Raw genomic sequence first — 20,679 nt, 5'->3', positions numbered from 1 at the left:
CTGAAGTTACATTTCAAATGTAATTTCAATGCCATCAACAAAGTTGTGAATATAAAAATATGTATTCCTGTAAGTATTTCATTTAACAGAATAAATGACAATATTCCAATAACTGTTCCTCAGGGAAAGTACTGTCTTTATGCAGATGTAACTTTATAGGCCACATGACCTCAATATGGCAGCCATATTAAATCAGAGGTCATTGTCATGGTTACCAACACATTAAGATGATATAACCCTGAAAATATTATGTTGTCATCTTATATGATACATGAAATATTAACACTAGTAGGTGCGGCGGTGGTGGATATTCAGATTTGCAAACTCATAAACTTGCCTTACTGGGATGAACAGCTAAATCTACACTTTCCATTCAGGAAAACCACCAAAAGTATACTTTTCTGTGGTGAATGTAATCATACAAGAGACTTCTTTTAATAGAGAAAATAATGCTCTTCATGAACCAGAAGCTCATTTCAAATTTCAAAATAAATCTTTATTGTCAAAATATATACAATATGATAAATGTTTATGCACAAAGCACTGTTACAGTACCATTTAAATTTGGAAACCAGAATTGTTTTTCACTGCACATTATGCTTACAGTGGTACAGTCAATTTTATTTAATGTTTTTTGCTGAACATAGTTGTGTCAGCATACCTATACATACAGTATGTTAATGAAAAAATATTTTTGTCATACAAAAAATATAATGCATTAATATCCCTTATAATCTGTCCTGTATCCCGTAAAATACAAAATATGTTGTTTTATTAAATAACCTAGCACTTTTTTTCTGGGAAAATACTGTAGTACAAAGCCATATTAAAAATGTATTGCAATCTGTTGCACAAAATACAATTCTGGCCCAGAGACACTTTTCAGATGCACTGCTTTGCATTTCAACTATAGTGTTATGTAAGACACTTGTGTCATAGTTGTAGTTGAAAACTAATCTTTACACATCTTAACATGGTACAGTATTTGCGTATAGTCACTTATAAAAAATACACAGAAATATATATTTATACTATTTATTTTTGAGGCATGACACTTAGCACCAATTGTTGTCGAATATCCCTGGCTTTGTGTTGTTATGAGGTACAGGTATTTCACAGGCAATATCAGAAAGAATGTCAGTGTTTTTACAGTGTTCCCCATCATGAATTTAAACAGCTTCAGGAAGACCTGCCATTGAAATGTCTACTGTAGTCTGAGTAACCAGTTCTGCAATTTACTGCAAACAATCTCACACTTCTATCCAGTATTCATATGTTTAAAATGCAATGCATATTACATTTTATGAATAATAACGTATATTTAAAAAATCAGTTTGAAACGTTTTTTTTTTTTTTTTTAAATTAGTATCAAATGCCACATTATGACATTTACAGTATATGTTCTCATTATCAGGAAATGCTATTTCAAATTCTGACAAATTCACCCTGTGGCGCATTTTAATAAAACTGACCTGTGACTTTTGAACCCATTTATCATACAGAATTGGTTTTAAATGTGACTTTCAATGCGGTATATATTAATATTATATGCAAATTACAATAAATACATTTTCGTTGTATAAATCATGAGCCTCGAGGATGGAAATATCTGCCATAGGAGTTGCTTCCATGAATATTTTTACTGTAACACTTTATTATAGTTAACTACTGCCTTGCTAGTCAATGAACAATACTTAGTTAATGTAATTTTAAGTTATTTTCTTAATCTCAACTTTTTAGTCAGAAAAAAACGATTTTGCTAATCCTGTGTGTGATGCACTATGTAATAACAATAACTAATATTAATAATAATTATAAAAAAAACTACTCTACTTAAAAAAAGCCAACCACATAATGCTACCTTTGGGAGTAACTCTGCAGTCTTTCAGCTAAAATTTACTTTTATTTTGGCAATGGCAGAAAAGATGTCAATAGTAAAAGGAAGAATTCATGAATCCTCCCTGTTTTTCACAAGTATAGTTCTGATGACTTGGTGCATACAGTAAGCATTAACAATAACTGCTTGACAGATTCTTGTGAACATCAGTAGACAATGCAAGTTGATGACCAATCATCTGCATCCTGTCTTTATAAGTTTCCGACTGAAGACCCAGTTCCTTTTTCAGGCACTGAACAAACAGGGCAACATCTGTCATTCACTCTGAAGGGCTTCAAACACTCTGCTGGAGGACAGGTTTCTACAAAACATGTAATCTGTCCATTCTAAAAGGCAAAAAGAAAACATGATGGCATTAATGTATGTCAGCTACAGCGTAAAAGACAATAGCAATGCTTATTAAAGAAAATCCTGAGATGCAGCTTTGCCTACCTCACAGTGACAGCTGGTGCATATTTCCTTTGCCCATTGTTCACCTTCTTTTCTATGGATTCCACTTTCATCCATGCAGCCATCCTTTTTCAGTCGAGTCTCCAGTTTGTTTATCTGTTCAGTAATATTCAAGTTACTATGCCATATATAGTATACAGGACTAGGGTTGGACAAAAAATGAAAACTCCTACAAATATGCATGTCTATGTAAAGGAATGTCTTTCACATGACTGATGCATTGGTAAATATTACTCTTGATTTCCTTTTGTTTTCCAGTTTTATTTTGTTATTTAGACTGGCAATTCTTAAGAACAGTTGGAGCAAAGGCTTTTGGGGCTTTTCACACTTTTTAATGTAAAAACAAACAATACAAACACAAAATATGGGCAAAGTTAGCAAGAGAAATGGAATGGAATTTGTTATGTTTGTCCTTATTACTTTCTGTTGTTGTTCTCATTACTGTACAGTCCTTAAAAGTCAAAGTTGTGGATATAATTTTGTTTTCAAACAAAACAAAAACACATTTCAGTGTGCAGATATAATTTATGCCTACTGTGGCTTACTGTAAAATACATATTTAAACTGTCTTCTTTGTTCTTAATATTACAAGCTCCATTTTTGTGTTTCTAGGTTTTGTAATGCTCTGTATGCAGTCAAAACATTGAACATTTCCAATAGACCAGTGTTTTAAACAGTTCCATGGTCAGCAAAACATCATCTATAGCCATTTAAAGGTCAATTTTTACCCCTTTGAAGCATGACCCTGCTGGCATACACATCAGAAATGTGCTGCTGCAAATTCAATAACCTTACAAATCTATTTTTTTATGCTTGGCTAATTTAATTCTATCACACTTTGAATGAATTATGCCTGAATAGTATTTCCTTAGATATAATTGTAATACATGACAAACCCAATGTTACAGTTCATCATGAAAAACACAAACTAAAAGGGTGCAGAATAAGAAAAAAATTAAAACACATATACGAGGTGTTGTGAGTAAAAAAAATACAACAAAAAAGATTATGTAAGAAGATGGTTCCTTCTTTAGGGACAGATAGAAAATCAACTAATCTCCTGGGGTCCATTTGTGAGAATGCCCCGGTGTCTATATCATTTATATTGTTCCTGCAATCGATTTCAATATGGAAACATTTCCTCTGGCCAGTTATTTTTCATCAGTACAGTCATTGGTGTTATTTGTAATCACTGCCTTGTTTAAATTCAGTTTTGTAGCATTTAAAATGCTGGTACTTTGCCATTTTTATGTCTCTTTTTTCCTGAGTTATATGTTGTTGTTTTTTTTCAGATTTCCCACTTGCCTCAAAGATTATTTTTACATTTCTGCTCCATTACTTTAGTGGCCGGAAGCTGTTTTACATTGTTGTATTCTGGCTTTCACTAAAAACGTTATTCTCATAACCCTGGTTCCCTGAAATAGAAATGTAACCTTTACCAAGTGGGTATTTACCTCCTAAAGACCTGCATCCTGAATATTGTATACCAAAGCTGCTCCTTTGAGCCTGTGATGCATTCGTGACCCTGCTCCCGAGGGATCAAAAGGACTGCGCTCAAAGATCTCCTCGTTATTTTTTCCTTCAAGCCTGCTGCAATCATTAATGGTTACATTTATATTTCAGGGAACCAGGGTTATTATAATAACAGAAAGTTCCCTTTGAAGTACAAAATGCAACTATTACCGAATGTGTGAGTGTACCAAAGCCGTTGCAAGGACAAGATTGCAGAACAACCGGAATGCTACAAGGCTAAGCCGAAGGCTGCCTTGTGTGATACCATTCGGAACCTCAGTAACAAGTATCTAGGGTGAAAAAATTGAGGGAATTTCCCCTCTATGCCTGTGTTGTAAGGGTCGACTGGGAAGCCACCCTTAATACTAGTTCCAAAATCAGGGTTTTGAGGATCGACGACATTCAGTCTGTAGAACCTAGTGAAGGTATGGGGAGTAGCCCACACTGCTGCATTGCATAATTGTGTCCTTGACAGATGCACCCTGGAATAAAGCCCACAAAGTTGTAAGACCCCTGATGGAATGGGCATTGAGCTTTTCTTGAAGATCAAGTTGGCTGGTTCATAGGCAGTCCTGACCGTGTCTGTTATCCACTTGGATAGCTGCTGCTTAGACAGCGCTTGACCATGGGACTTGGCCACATAGCAGACAAAACATTATTCAGACTGCCTCCAAATTTTCATCCTGTAAACATAGTATGCCAGGGCCCGAACTGGGCAGAGCTGTCGCTCCCTGTCAGCCTGGAAAGGAGGTGAATGGAAAGCCTCCAATTCCACAGACATGGAAGATAGTCTAGAAAGCCTCTTTAATTGATAAATATTTCAGCTCAGCTGAATGCAGGGGCTCAAATGGAGGCTCCGAGTGCATAAAGCACCATGTTTAACCTCCAGTGAGGGAGAATGTCCTTCATAGACGGCCGAAGGTGCCAAGCCCCTTTCACAAATTGCCCTGCCAGGAAGGGAGCTCCTGGGGAGTCAATTTTAACATGGCAAGATGAAAAAGCTGCCAGATAGACCTTTAAATATGGAGGGGGATTTCCCCTCATCAAATTGGTAAAAGTCGTGGGATCGAACACATGAAGCAGATGCCCCACTTGTACCCACACTGGGAGCGCATGTACACTGCGCTGGCATTCTGCAGGGTGTCAATAACCCAGTTGGAAAGTCCCAGACGGCTCAAATGAAGCCGTTCAGAGGCTAGACCCAGAGCTGCAGTCTCGAAGGATCGGGATGCTATAAGGTCCCCCGTGTCTGACTGAGCACGGCTGTCCGCTCAGGAGTTGCAAACCAGATTCTTCTAGGCCAATATGGGGCTACTAGGAGCACCTTGGCCCGGTCCTGCCTGATTTTAGCCAGACACAGCGGGAGCAGCGGGAGCAGTGGGAAGGTATATAACAGCTGCCAAGGCACCCAGAGGTCTATCTCTGCTCTCCCAAATCTCTCCCATATGTTGAAGCCTCCACTCTGAGCTGCTGGGGACTGCCCTTGAGAGGAGGTCCGTTGCCCAGTGCATCACCCTGGGCAGATGAAATGTCTGTGCAGAAAAGCACATGTATCCCTTGAACCTCCTGCAAAAAACTCTGCAAGGCCAAGTAAACTGCCTGCAGCTCTAAAACACTGATGTGGAGACACTTCCGTGGGGGGGTTCCACACACCTTGCACGCCTCGGCCATTCCACACAGCGCCACAGCCCCACAGCCCAGACTGGATGACACTGCCCAGCACTACGGCTTTACGCACTGGAGGTGGTTGCTTGGGAAGCAGGCAAACCAGCTCCTTAGTGGATTCCCGCGTGTGATGAAAGCGCTGCAGCATCTCATCCACCACGTATGCCCTGGAGTGATTGGAGTGTCCAACAGTGGTGCTTTGTCCCCATAAGGCACATGTGCCTAGGAAAGCCAAAGCTGCCTAGCGGGCGGCTACCAGCGCAGTCAAGTTTCTGCCTACAGCCTGTCCATTGAGCTTAAATAATCGGAGCACATTATTGTTGACCAGGCGCAGCTCGTCCAGCTGTTGTGGCGAGGTTCTGTGGCTTATGGAAAGGGGCTGCAACTGGTAGGTTACCAGGATACTGTTGTAGTTCCCTAACCTTGTGGCGAACACCACGGCTGAGTAGGCTTTCTTGAGGATCACCTCAGAAACCTGGCGTTGCTTGTTAGGGCAGGCAGCGTCCTTGGACAGAAAAGCCAAATTACCAGGACCTCAACCGGCAGAAAATGGGCCAGGCCCAGCTTTTCCGTGTCATGCACCCTGTATAGTGGGTCCATTGAATGGGAAACAGCAGGAGCTCTTGCCGGATGGTCCCAGTAGCATTGGATTTCATGGATTTCACGGGTGAACTGGGGGGTTTATGGGAGAGGTGGTAGGCTCCTCATCAAAAATGGATTGCTAAAAAAGGGCACTTGCAAAGTTGCAGTGGCTCTCCTGATCGCCTGCCTCCTCACAGGTGGTGATGCACATTATGTCCTCCTGTGGCCAATCTGCGCTTGCAGCTCCAGCGCTCCTGCAGCAGCTGCATGAGGATTGTTCCCTGATGGGAAACAGCTGCCCAAATATTCTCCTTCTGCTCGAGTCTGTCGATCGCCTGGAACAGTGACTCTTCTTCCTCTTCCAGGGGAGAGGGGAAGGAGAGGGAGAGCTTGAGGAGGAGGATGAAGACCTTGAAGACGGTTTTGAGCCTGGGCTACTTTCCTGGGTGTGTTGTCTGCTCTCCCTTAGCGCAGAGTCATGGGGTGAGGACGCAGCAACCTCTTTACGAGAGGGTGATGGAGAAGAGCACTGTGCACTGGATCAGAGACACAGTGCACTCTTTAGAGCTGCGGGACAACCTTATCTTCAGCGTGCGTTTGGAGAAAGGGGTACAAAACTCACAGAAACTGCAGTTAACTAGCGCCTCTTTGGCATGCTCTGGGCCCAGGCAGGAAAAGTACCTGTTGTGCTTGTCCTCCTTAGGCAGATTGGCCTTGCATGTTTCACAGGGATGGAAGCCGGGCATGATGCAAGGAGCAAGCAATGCATTTTACCTCTGCACTGGGTCAATAGCGAGTATTTAACACTGGGTCAGTACTGGTTCATAACCAGTTCAGTACTGGTTTGGAACCTGGTCGGCACCAGGCCAGTTTGGTGGCTTTGGCACTGTTCAGAAACGGATCGGTACCGGTTCAGTGACTTTAACACCGGGTCAGTACAGGGTCGGTACAGGAACAGTACCTGGTCGGTTCAGGACCAGTTCAGTGACTTTAGTACTGGGCCTGTACTGGTACCAGTGCAGTAACCTCAGTCCCGGTTCGCTAAAGTACTGGGTTAGAAACGCAAGCGGGCCGGTGACCTCGGTACGTGTCCATCTGGTCGCAATTACCGCAGGTGGCAAATGTACAGTAAAGCCACTAGCAAAACCACTCAATCAGTACCAATACGAGACTGAGGGAAGCCTGCTTGTCAGAATAACTAACAGCCTTCACAATGGCTAGGCTAAAAGTTCTTCACCAAAGCAGCATTGAGATACTGTGGTTGTAATACAACCTTCAAAAAAGCAGAAGCTAATATCTCGGTCCTGCACAGCTCAGCAGCCCTGCAGCTGCTCTTACTGTAAGCGGCGTGTCAAACACCATGTTACAGAGAGGCCTGCGCGTAGTATTTGTAAGATAGAAATAAAACAATGAGAAATTATATATATATATATATATATATATATATATATATATATATATATATATATATATATATATATATATATAAACCGTCTCTTATTGCAAAAGCAATAAATACGAGACATATAATAAGCTCCAGACAGAGCTATGCAGCCTGGGTGGAGAGCACAAAGTCAGCCAACTAATGATGCTGGGTCCCTGGGAAGGAGCAACTTGTGCCGCTGGCTTCAGTGGGGCACAAGGCCGCAGCGGGATGTAACCAGCAACAGGTTGTAGTGCACACAAATATGCAAAACCAGAAAAACTATTTAAACGATTCGCTTAATATCACATAAAAAAATTGTAAAAACACAGAAAATGCTAAATATAAAACAACAATTGTACTTATCTGAACAAGACTCTCTGTCAGGTCAGTCTTGAAAGAAAAACGGCGCTGAGATCTGTGAGCGCAGTCCTTTTGATCCCTTGGGGGCGGGACCACGACTGCATCACAGGCTCAAAGGAGTAGCTTTGGTATACCATATTCAGGACTTGGGTCTTTAAGCGGTAAATACACCCATTTGGTAATGTTTACATTTCGTACTTTAAAGGGAACCTACCTACCTGTTTTCTGAAAGAAGATATTGTCCTCTGCATTTCAGTCATAAAGCTTCTGAAATCCTGAGCTGAGTCCAATTGATTTTCCTCTGTGTAATCAGTGATATTATTGATTGTTTCCATTACTTCTTTATATCTGAAACTAACAATTGAACAACCATAGTAAATAAAACACGTTATTGGAAAAAACAACAACATTACCCCAATTCAATAGTATTCCCCACTTAACCATCACACATTTAAACAGAACTTTTATAAAATGCTACCAAGTAAAGGCTACCTAGGTAGCAATATGTGAATATATAAACACATATCTTTAAATTATGTAAATGTGGGATAAAAGTGCCCTACTAGATTGTTCTAAAATCTAATCATCTAGCAGCATTTTCTACATTTTATTGTATTTTTGAAGAATCAGTCAGCAAAACAAAGTATCGGTTAGTGTTATACTACAATTCCGGGTTACCCTTTGAATAACGGCTGCAGATTCCTATGTATTCTAATGCATTAGCTGCTATACCTGTGGTGTTCCACTTGAATTCATTATGAATGTGTGGCCATTACTCTGAAGTGTTACCCAACCGTTTATTACTACCCAACTGTACACTTGGGTAGTAATACATTCTCAAGTAGATGAAATCGGATACAATGTTTTTGGCAAATTGTCACAAGATTCTGTTATGTTGACTTAGAATGACTCAACACTTGAGTCAGTTTTACAATGCTGTAAATACCTTTTTTGCTTTTTATTTTCCCATACATCTCCCTGTTGTTTCTCTAGAGGATAGCTGTGGTCTGCAGAGCGTTTGCTGTGGAAGTGTTGGGACAGTGCACTGAACTGTCCCCGGGATCTACAATCTGAAAACAAAGTGGTACAAAAGCATGATAACCTATTCAACAGCTACCTCTTCTAAACAAGCAATATTGCTTGTTAAAAAGGTTTAAACCCATTTTCTCGCCTCTAAGCATGGCAGCAGTCTCAAAAATCCCTTTGTTGTTTACATATCTTTATTTTCTAGAAGTTACTTTAGCTTTGACTTTTGTGAAGTGAGGACCACATTATAAATCAGGTCTCACATGCTCTTTTTCTGTCTCAAACAAAAAAATCCACAGCCACTCTCTATGCTTCTCACCAATGTTTTGAGGAACATGAAAGAGACTGTATGGTATCTTCCATGACCACCTCAATCCCTGTATGTCAATCCAATTGACCATGTTTGGGATTAACTTGAATGATGCATACATCAACACCTCTGCCTACCTCTCTGCACCAATTGCATGAAGTAGTAATGACTGAATGGATTTATATTTCTCAAGACTGTTTCTAACACCTTGTGGACTCTACAGCTACGGCCAAACGTTTTGCATCACCTTTTAGGATTAAGACAGAATAACTACAAAGAGGTATCTAATTCAATATAATAACATAACATTATTCAGCAGGTTTCATTCAACTCTATGAAGCAAAATTTGTAAATTCTATAGGGTGATGCATAACGTTTGGCCATAGCTGTATGTCACCTTGTGTCAAGGCTGTGAACAGGGCAAACAGTGTCCCACCTCGATGTTAGGTGCAGCTCCTAAGTGGCCTAGCAATGTGTGTAAGTAAGTCATAGTGTGTGTAAAAACATTGAGGGTGGGATAGTTTTATCTGTAAAACTGGCAGCCAGGAACTGTCACACTGCACAATGCTTACTTTACCAAAGCTAAAACCATCAGTAAACAAGAATATTTTTGGAGACTGTTGATATGCTAATGAGAGGTAAGAAAATAGGATTTAAACCATTGTTTACCTGTCCTTTAAGAATCCACATATTTTTTACAACATGTTTTAATTATACATCAATAATATACAACAATGCCTATACAAACTAGTAGATTGATACAGGAGAATGACCTAAATTGCTTCAACCACCTATACCAAATCAAGCAGATAAACATTTTGGGGCACTGCTTCATCATGTTTTAGATTGTATGTGCTGGTATTATCATAACAATTAGGAAGTGATGGAATTAGATGCAAGTATCTCCCATTACACTGATGAAAATCACTGACTTAAGCAAACACATGAATCTGGTTCAAGCTGTAACAGAGATAGAAACAAGAATAAAGACACACAGAAATGTTTAGCAACACATCTGGACAAACAAATATTTTATGTTTAAAGAAATGACATGGTTTATTATAATACAAACAGAGACATATCTTAATATAGCCATCCTAAAATCCTTAAATCTGCTCTTTGGAGAGAACTGTGGCAGGATAACGATCCTCCCCTGTTCGGATAATTGAAACTGTATTATTTAACGTGAATAGGAAGACTAACTGTATGCTTCAAATCACTGTCGCATCACTATTTAAACTCGCCTCGAACAAGAGGTTTCGTTACCCTCCGCCTGAGGTATGCCACCAGACTGGCAAGACGAAACAGACGTTGACGCAGCTGGTGCAGACGCAACTGCAAGCCTGAAAGTAGCAGTGACAGTAAAAAGCGAAGAGAAATACAGAAGCACATAACAATACATTTAATCCACCATGATATTCAATGTGCATCAGCACTGCTTTTAATCTTAGAAAAATATGGAAATATTTAAATATGATCTTCAACACGTCATAAAATGATGTACCATCTCTACTTTTACTAAAATATTTCTAAATAATTTCAAATCACCTTCCCATTGCAGGATAATCCCATTACAGTTTTTTTTTTGTATAAAATATTGATAGTGCTGGATAACACAGCTACAGCAGTCATGCGATAATAAAACCATGCCTTTCCTTGAAAATCTCAGACTGTGTCTAATGCATTTTGGATCTGCAATGTATCAAATTCAAATATCAATGATATACATCTTTTTGACTTGCTGACATAATGTGTTCACCTTAAAGCAATATAACTGAAGCATAGGGCATAGTCACAGTTAACATTACCAAAGAAATATGTTTATTAAAGAATAAATTAAAAAAAACATAGCTTCCAAACTGAGGGATCAGGAGCAAACCATAGTTTAATAACACACAATGAACATCAGCAGTGAAAATAACTAAACATTGGCTACAAATATAAAGTCAACCTCTGGTTAATTAACTGTGACTGAGCTTAAAACTGACATCTCCGAACGATCACCATTTCATTTTTTATATTTACATACACACACATGTAAATTGGAGGAATGCAGAAAAAGAATGATGCTGACTGGCTGTAACCAACTTGCCTCGGTCCCTGTACTGAACAGCTTGTCTGTATACTCTTTGGTACTGCTGGTTGAGCACAGAGAATTTATTGCGAAGACCACGAATACTAGTGAAAAGACCTGAAAGGACAGCTTAGAACATTAAAAATCAGACAAACAAAAGTGAAATACTTGTACAGTGAACATGGAAATAATTGAAACACGCAGAGATTCCACAGGAAATATTTAAACACAGAGCTGAAAAATAAAGAAAAGAGATCAGACGTAACAAGGAAATTAGTAACAAACATGAGCCACAGACAAAAACAATAACGTACAGTGAGTGATGAGCTCTTGGGTGGGTACATATTAAATACCATACTATTATAAAAGGCATTAGTTATACAGTACTTTTGAAATTAAGCAAAGGTATTTTCTTTTTCATGACTATTCTGAGATACTGTTGAGGCAAGCAATGTAAAGGTAATAGGCTGTGTGGTCCAGCGGTTAAAGAAAAGGGCTTGTAACCAGGAGGTCCCCTGTTCAAATACCACTGACTTATTGTGTGACTCTGAGCAAGTCACTTAACCTCCTTGTGCTCCATCTTACGGATGAGACGTAATTGTAAGTGACTCTGCAGCTGATGCATAGTTCACACACCCTAGTCTCTGTAAGTCGCCTTGGATAAAGGCGTCTGCTAAATAAACAAATAATAATATAAGGAAAAGAATATATCTGTTGGAGGGGGGGGGGATTTAATTTGTACATTTACATTTGCACTGTTATTTATCACGGTTGTATGTACATTTAAAAACAGCCCAAACAGGTGACCTTTCCTTCATTTTCTAGCGGAGTGTGGCAGTGTGAATAATGGGTTGGCAGGGAGGGGGTTAAGTGGGAATGTGGCTGGAGCCGTGAATTGAATATGTGATTAAATGATTAATTAATGTTCCAGCCAGGTGTATAAATAGGGTGATCACGGGTGTTAGTGGGTACTGATTCAGGAGTTGATGTTGGTAAGACGTGAAGGTGTTTTTGTGTTCCGTGCTGTCCCGTCTCGTTTGTTTGTTTATGCCTCCATAACTGTTTTTGAAGACCTTTTGTTTTGGCCCTTGTGCTGCTTGTTTTGTTAAGGTGTTTTGTTCTGTTTAATGTTTAGTGTTTTGTTTATTCACTGTATTTGTTATTAAACGTGCACATTAGCGTTTTGCAAACAGTGATTTCACTATGCCTTTACAAAGTAAAACATGGGGCAACACAAGTTTAGCATTGCTTCACATCACCCACACTCCAAAGACACTTGAAAGTGCAGTGAAATTTGTGATTCTTTTGCTTACCATCGCAGCAATCCTGCCACATTCTCAGATCAATCTTGCTGATCTCCTCACAGGACACATATCCTTGAGGGTAATCCGCTTTTAAGAAGACATCAGGCTGGACTTGTTTGATATTATCCCCATTGTCACACAGGACACGAGCTAAGGAGGCCTGTTTAAGCTGTGTGAGCTGAGCTGGGGTAAACACGCCTGGGTTTTCATACCATAACCTAGTGAATGCAGAAAGAACAAGTCCACACATGGGTTTTAACTTGGATTAGATTATAAAATGTCAATCATGTTTCTTCTGCATATACAAACAAGATTTCCTTCAAATTAGGTTTTAACAGAAAACTGTATCAGCTCTGTATCCTGGCTGTAAATTCAGAATCGCTTCTAAAAAATCCAAAGATTCTTATCAAGACATACACGCCATTCAGTTGAGACACACTGTGTTACATTTTATTTTACAGATGCTGCTTTACATGTTGCAATCCTGCAGTATGTCATATAGTTGCTTTGGGTTTGCAGTTCAACTTACAGGGGAGTTTTTCTGTGGCTAGTTTACAACTGGAAGCTAGTTTTCCTTGACTAGCATTTTAATATACCAGTCAACAGGGAAACAAACTGGTACAGGTTTATTCGACTAGAATCTAAATACATATACTACTCAACAGCATTTTACCATTACTATCAGAGCCTAATAAATGACTTAATGAACCTTCCTTTTCTTATGCTTCATTTACCGAAAGTTAAACTGTATATAAACACAGGGAGCCATTCAATAAATGGACAATATGAAACTCCTCTTTGCTGAAAATCTTGATCCCTAGCAGTTTGTACCCTTTCTACAGTCAGGTGTTGCTTCTTAGAATTTGTTGGTCAGTAGGGGTAAATACTGTTAAAGCCTTTACAGATTAAACAGTAACATTAAGTAAACTTGCTTGGTTACAGTTCTAGAGATCTTTGCTTTGGTAGAGACTGTCACTGTTAGCCAATAATAGTCACCGTATCAGAAGTTACTGTAGTTGGTCAAGCCAACAGTTTTAAGCCCAAGGCACTAACAACTAAATCATTTGGATAACGTGGTGCAGGATTAATCCCCCCCCAAATGGTAATGATTGTTTCTCAACTACTTTGAGCAAGCTTGAGATCCTTTAGCTTTAGTATTTATTACACTATTATGACTTTGATTTTCTAATAAGATATTGTTACCTGTCTCCATTCCTGAGTCGCTGAAACTGTGTAACAAACAGACACATGAGGGCTGGCCCCACTCTAGTTCCAGGAATAAGATCCTCCACCATCATTGCAGGCCAAAGGTCAATATTTAAGGGTGTACCATACAACCTAAACAAAGACATTTTAAAACACACAGATTTGGGAGAAAATGGCACACTGCTGACTGAAGTTATTCAAGTGCATCCTGAAAATATTACTCAAACTACAAAATAGAAATGTGAAGTGTACTTGTTACTTTAAGATACTATCAAAGAGCAACAAAATAAAATAAAAACCAAAGTAAAAGGATGACGGGGAAACATTTACTTCTATATATTCTAGGGAATATTTGACAAGGGCACCTACAGGTATAATATGAATATCCTTTTTTCTCTTCTTAAAATACTGTAGTATATTTACATTTGGAAGATGTGAGCTCCATCCTTGAACATCTTTAACGACATAACAACTGGGATCTAGCCAAAGTGCAGTTATTCATTTCAACACCCTGTGCTTTATCACCATGAATATTCTGCAATATATTTATCAAGCACTCCAGCTGGAATATGCCATTAATCACATATATACAAAGTTCATCATTTAAACTTTAACAATATTATTATCATTATTTATTTCTTAGCAGACGCCCTTATCCAGGGCAACTTACAGTCGTAAACAAAAATACATTTCATGAATCACAGTACAAGTATTAATACAATTAAGAGCAAAATAAAATACACGATAATATAAACCGCCTTACGAGGTTTACAACAAATTTTTCCTGACGATAATACTGTTAAAAGTCAGTGATGGTATATAATATATATATAATATAATTATATATTTTGGACTCATGGGAAATGTAGGAAGCACACTCCTGAAAACAACAAGAACCATTCGAGATATTTTCTCAATACAGCATGCAGAATTGAGTGATTAATGTCAAAAAGAGAAAGATTCATTAGAAATGAACCTCAAGAAGGTCGTTTCAATTGGTAACCAAAACAATATTACCTTTAATAGACTATGGTGCTTCAGTATACATGAGCGCATCCCATAGAGTTCTGACAAAACTCGTTCCCATTCATAATAGTGATGCAAGATGTATACTGAATGCAGATTACAACCAGAACCACTGTACTCTCTATGAAACTTTAAGTGGCTCAGTCTGAGGAACAGAAGGAGAATAATCATTTTTTGTTTTTAGTCTATAAGGTGTACACTAGAAATGCTCCAAGTTACCTTACATCTCTATTAGACATATGTACCCTGTGCCTAAAATCAAATGATGTGCCTACTTTTAAAAATCACTAAATTCAGCTCTAACACGTGCTGTTGTCTATCAAGCATCTCACCTTTGTAACTCATTGCCTTTGAACATAAAAACAGCCTCTTCACAATACCTTTTTAAATCACTCAAATATTTTAAACCTGACCAGGGTTTCAAATCCTGTAAATACAGACTATGACCAGAATCATGTCATTTGGAATTGTTCTATTTTTTTACGCTTTCACAGCTGTTTTTAAGATTATTTTAAGTGTCTTTGTCTTGTTTGAATGATTTGTTTACTTTTGACCGCACACTTAAGGCATTATAAGACACGCCAAAAAATCTTTCCAATAAAAGTAAATATCACTACGCACAAGAAAATAGTTCCAGTGAAAAGTAAACATTTGTTGAAAAGTATTTTAATAAATTAACATGTTTATTCATAAAAATAATAAATATTGATTAAAATGTGTATGAAGTAAATGATTTCTGTATATACATTATATTAACATATTACTTGCTAATTTACAATTAAATTAATGGGCATACATATTTAAACAGTAAATTACATGAATACATCTGATAAAACTTTAATTATAGATCAGTGATTTTTGGAATAAATGTTCACTTGAAAATTGCCAGATAATGTGCAGTTTGAAAAACTGCCAAAAGGGGAGCTGCAGGAGAATGCTCGCTTGCAGGAACCTTTTTCTTTTTTGTTTTTTTAGCTTCTACAGCTCTGCGGATGTTACTTTGTCTTTTTCACTTTATCTTAATTTTTGTATTACTGTTAAGAACATGTTGTTTGCATTGTTACATTCTGCGTCTTTCGCTATATTGCCTTTTCTGCTGTATGGCAGATACCAGCTCGCAGGCCTATAAAGCTTGATATGCTGTATTGTCCTCCATCTTTTTTCCTCACTGAATAATTTCCCGAGGAGACTGTTCAACTCATCCTTAGAAAATACATTAAATGTAAGTCAACCTTTTTTTCTTGGAGACAGTTTTGCAGGATATTCACAGCCCATTTAGAAGCCATTATTGTGTTTTTTCTTTTGAGTTGATTCAGTTCTGGGTACCTTTATTTCATTGGGCTGTTTTTATTTATTTATTTATTTATTTATGTTTAATTACTGGTACTTTGTCCCGTTCAGGAAATTCATCCTTATACCATTCAATTCTATTATTTTTAGTGGTTACTTATAGATATTAAATGTTATATAATTGGGACAGGTAAGTGGTGGAAGAATTTGAATCAAAGGTGGTGTGTCTGTTGAAATTTTGTGTGGGATTAACATGGCTGATAGAGTTCAGCAAATCAATCAGAGAGCAGGATATCTCCAAGCAGGTTTATAATGTTATTTTTTGCCACCTTCTTCTGCCAGGACCCCCTTGAATATGAGATGCATTTCTCAAGGGTTCTTTCCTGGTTTAATAAATACATTTGAATTTTGAAATTATTTACTGCAATTGTTTCATAATGCCAGCTAATGTTTAATATACATATATTTACTTACATGTAATTTGAGAGTTTGAAAATATTTACTTACATGTAATTGGAGGTTAGCCAAAGTGACTCATTTAAAATGTTAATTTAGTTTTTAATTGCTGTTTGTGGTGTTTTTAATTTGAATGTTTCATTGGAAGGGGAGGAAGGGATAACTAAAAATGGTAGGTTTTCTTTTTCTTTTTAATAAATGGTGTCGAGGATGGGTTAAAAAATGGATACTGCTTTAAAAGCAAAAAAGGAGAAAGATATGTCATAGTTTGTAATGACAAGATGTATTTGTTTATTTGATTTACTGTTGTTTGCACATTTAACTACTGATTAATTGTGTTACTGATTATTACTGAGTATAATAAAGTAACATTTAAAAGTTATTTCGTTTTCTTCAGCTTCTGTTTTAACACTCTTAACCGCAAACACTAATTATATACACTGCAGTTAAATCACTAACTCAGTCCGTTTTTCAGACATATTTTTCAATATTCATTTTCTGATACCGTTTGAAAGAAATATGTAGAATAAAAATAAAAATCGATGTACTTGAGACTAAAATGATATGATATGATAAGTTTGTAGTACTGCCGTGAAAGGAGAGCACCAATGAGCGATTGTTGCATTCTGAGATACTGTGAGATACTGAGATATTAGGTATACCTTCCAGTAAGTACCCTCAGCCATTTTTCAACATTTGTTTTTCGTGCAGTGTTTTTTTGATACCGCACTCAGGTAGACAAGATTAAGTCGATCAATTATTTTTAAACGATCAATGCCCACAAGTGTGATTAATCGATTAATCATTTATTGATTAAAACAGATCCTTTATATATAACTTGGAAATGCAAACTTGATCACTGTCAAACCAAAGAATTAATCATCTCATAATTATATTAAAAATAAGTGTTTAATGAACATGCAGTTCTTCTGATATCATTTTGTCAGTAGTACTGGTAGTGTATAGGCAGCAGTGTGGAGTAGTGGTTAGGACTCTGGACTCTTGACCGCAGGGTTGTGGGTTCAATCCCTGGTGGGGGACACTGCTGCTGTACCCTTGAGCAAGGTACTTTGACTAGATTGCTCCAGTAAAAACCCAACTGTATAAATGGGTAATTGTATGTAAAAATAATGTGTAAAAAAAATAATAATAATGTAATTGTATGTAAAAATAATGTGATAGCTTGTAACAATTGTAAGTCACCCTGGATAAGGGCGTCTGCTAAGAAATAAATATTAATAATTAGTGTCTATAAGGTAAGTTCAGCAGTTAATGGTGTTTTAAATAAGTAATTTCATAATGTTGTTTTTACTGTTTTCCTCTTTCTTTTTCCACTTGATTTACAAAAATACCTGTTACTAATCATGTAGGGCCAGGTGATCAACATAATGTTTTTCAAACATGTCATAAAACACTTACCTTTTAAGTTTTTCTCTAATTTCTGGGTTTTTAATCTCATTCTTCAGGTCTTCAAATTCCTGAACAGAGGTTAGGTTACAGAAAACCCTGTAGTCCTTGTACGGAGGGATCCCATGATCACGGCCTCTCTGGATATTCATGGCTGCCAAGTCCAGAGCCACCGAGTGGGCCATGGAAAACAGTCTCTCTGTCAACTCCATGTTCAGAAGTTGAGAAGGAACCCGCATTTTACCAGCTACTCCAAAGAGACCTCGCAGGAGTGGGTCTATGCCACCTTCCTGGACAATCCTAAAAGGTGAGAAGAAAGCCTTGTGGAGAGGAATGTGCCCCTGTGGGATTTCCCCAAATGTCTCATTTAAACGATACAGAATTGGGTTTATCAGAGTGTGTCCAAACCTGAAAGCAGCAGTAGCAAAAGCATTGAGTATGCCCCCATTTACATTTGGGTCATAGCTCTTGTATTTCCCCATAAGCTTCATACCCACCTCCCCCAAGATTTTGGGTAACCAGTGCTGGTAGGTGATGTGCTGCATTTGGGCACCTAAAATTTTTCTGGTTTCATGATATACTGTATCCCCGTCCCAATGGGGATTCAGTTTTAGCAGCTCTCGTGCAACGCGGTTGTGCTCCCTGAACCACAGAGTGTGCATGGCAGTCAGGCCCAGCTGCTCGTTGGCTCGGTGATCCCCAGCGAGGAAGCATGGGATAGGGCTTTCATTCTCATCCCTCATACACTCAATGGGTGGTCCTATTGCAAATGGCAGCAGATGTTTTCCAGATCCTGACACTTCCATGCCTTGCTTTAAAAGGCCACGCTGGTTGGAGAAGTCACGTAGCTCTTCAGACTCACGCTCACTGCTTCCATACACATTGGAGGCGTCAATATATGAGGTAAGATGGTTAATCTGTTCTCTGGCATACACAGAGTTCATAAGAACTGAGGTCATTCCACTGCCACAGACTGGGCTGGAGCGGACAAAGAACATACACCTGGCATTCCGGACACGCGGGTCATTTTCAGGGATCATGATGGGAAAACAGGGGGGGTCATTAGAACATGCAGAGCTGCAGGGCTGTCCATCAGAGAACCGTGACATGCTTAGAGCAGCAACAGTCTGGTCCAGATCATGATCCAAGAACTGACCCCACTGCATCAGCATATGTGTAAAGCGGTCGTCAGCAGTTATGGCCTCAGTGCCGACCATGGCTGTGGAGACCAGACGTGGCATTGGTAAATGATGGCCATTGTACATGCTGTTTTCGCCGACCCCTCTGGGAAGGCTGAAACCATTCTCATAGACAGGTTTAAGGATTCTCTCAAAAGCTGTCAGGGAAGAACCCCACATGGGATGTTGAAGGTTGTTACAGGTGCCATCATGGGTTCTGTACTTTTGATGGAAACAGATGTCTGAGCAATTTGGGAAGCGTCGGTGAGCAGTGCAGCCTGAAAGATTGGCGATGAGGTCAAGGTAGTGTGGGGAAACTAGGTCATTGTAGCGGAATTCTAAAAAGACAATAAGAGAAATACTCATCAGGTGTTACAAGTTTATTTATATATTTATAATCATGTGAATACAACAGCTTCAGTTCTTAATACCTTCAGTTACTGGTCCCTGGAATTAGCGGCAACCCATTTCTTACAGTATAACATAATAACTACAAAATACCTTTTTTTTTTTTTTTTTAAAGCATTATCATTCAGACATACAGTATGTCTGATTCACTGTCTAGATCAGATAAGTACTTACTTTCTCGGCAAGGTTTAGGCTGCTGGGCTGGATTCCTGGAATTCAATCCTATGACTCAACTGGTGCTTGTTTGATTAGATTGTATTATTATGCTTCTATAAACATACCTGTGCCATTGAGATCTACAGTTAGCCCTTGTTTCACATGTTCTTGGATCAGAAAGAGGGTTTGTTCAAAAATCTCTCCTGCCCTTGCTGTCTCAATGGTGAAAGGGTCTCGGGGGTAGCGGAATAGTGCCAGTATGTCATTCGGAGTACGAGGACGCCTGTGGAGTTTTAAAAAATACATTTTTACAATCAAGTTTTTAAACACAAACTGTTGTCCTTCATAAACTGAAACATCTGGGGGGCAAGAACGTGTTATTACAATCACATTTTAATGAAGTCTGAACAGGAACCCTCTTACCAAATGATTTGTTTGTTTCTGACATAATATAGAGATGAATACATAAAACATGTTCAATAAAAGTGAGGCACAGATGGCTGATTAGTTTAGATGTCGTCATAATGTACAATCTGACTGCATCTGTTGCCATTATAAAATGAAATCCTGATGGATTAAAACCAGATCCTCCACTCTAGTGTAAAGAACTGCAATATTATTAGTTATAAGCTCACAGCACTATACACTAGAAATTGAGGTTTTTGTGAACAACACAGCATCTCCTGTAAGATAACAGCAGATTGAATGGTTTATACACATTAAGTAAAATGGAAATGTGATAAAGAGCTGCATCATTGATATATCCAGAGGTCAAGCCACAGTTTGCAAGCGGAAATGTTAATTTCTACTGGACACCATCTTAGGTCCGAGGTCAAAATTGTGTGTCATTAGATTTTGCCTGAGGAGATTCCAGAACACTGAAAAGTTGCCATCTTAAATGGTTTATGAGATATTAGTAGAAGCAGATGAAGAATGGCAGGGGATT

General features: G+C 38.4%; 1 protein-coding gene across 3 annotated transcripts in view; it reads right to left on the bottom strand.

The window, feature by feature from the left end:
- Window positions 1–474: 474 nt before the first annotated feature.
- The window catches only part of LOC117399314 (peroxidasin homolog), a 105,275-nt gene continuing 85,070 nt past the window's right edge, over window positions 475–20,679 (bottom strand). For all 3 annotated transcript variants that reach the window (XM_033998407.3, XM_059022184.1, XM_033998408.3), the window contains 8 exons: window positions 19,859–20,016; window positions 18,004–19,507; window positions 13,810–13,944; window positions 12,616–12,824; window positions 8,839–8,962; window positions 8,111–8,246; window positions 2,330–2,443; window positions 475–2,223 (listed from right to left, as the gene is read on the bottom strand). In XM_033998407.3, coding sequence (XP_033854298.2) covers window positions 2,089–2,223; window positions 2,330–2,443; window positions 8,111–8,246; window positions 8,839–8,962; window positions 12,616–12,824; window positions 13,810–13,944; window positions 18,004–19,507; window positions 19,859–20,016 — 2,515 coding nt within the window. In that variant the 3' untranslated portion in view covers window positions 475–2,088. The remainder of the gene's footprint in view (window positions 2,224–2,329; window positions 2,444–8,110; window positions 8,247–8,838; window positions 8,963–12,615; window positions 12,825–13,809; window positions 13,945–18,003; window positions 19,508–19,858; window positions 20,017–20,679) is intronic.

This window comes from Acipenser ruthenus, chromosome 4, assembly GCF_902713425.1.
Source record: "Acipenser ruthenus chromosome 4, fAciRut3.2 maternal haplotype, whole genome shotgun sequence".
In the NCBI taxonomy this organism is placed as follows: Eukaryota; Metazoa; Chordata; class Actinopteri; order Acipenseriformes; family Acipenseridae; genus Acipenser; species Acipenser ruthenus.
This window is presented reverse-complemented; position numbering and strand designations above follow the sequence as displayed.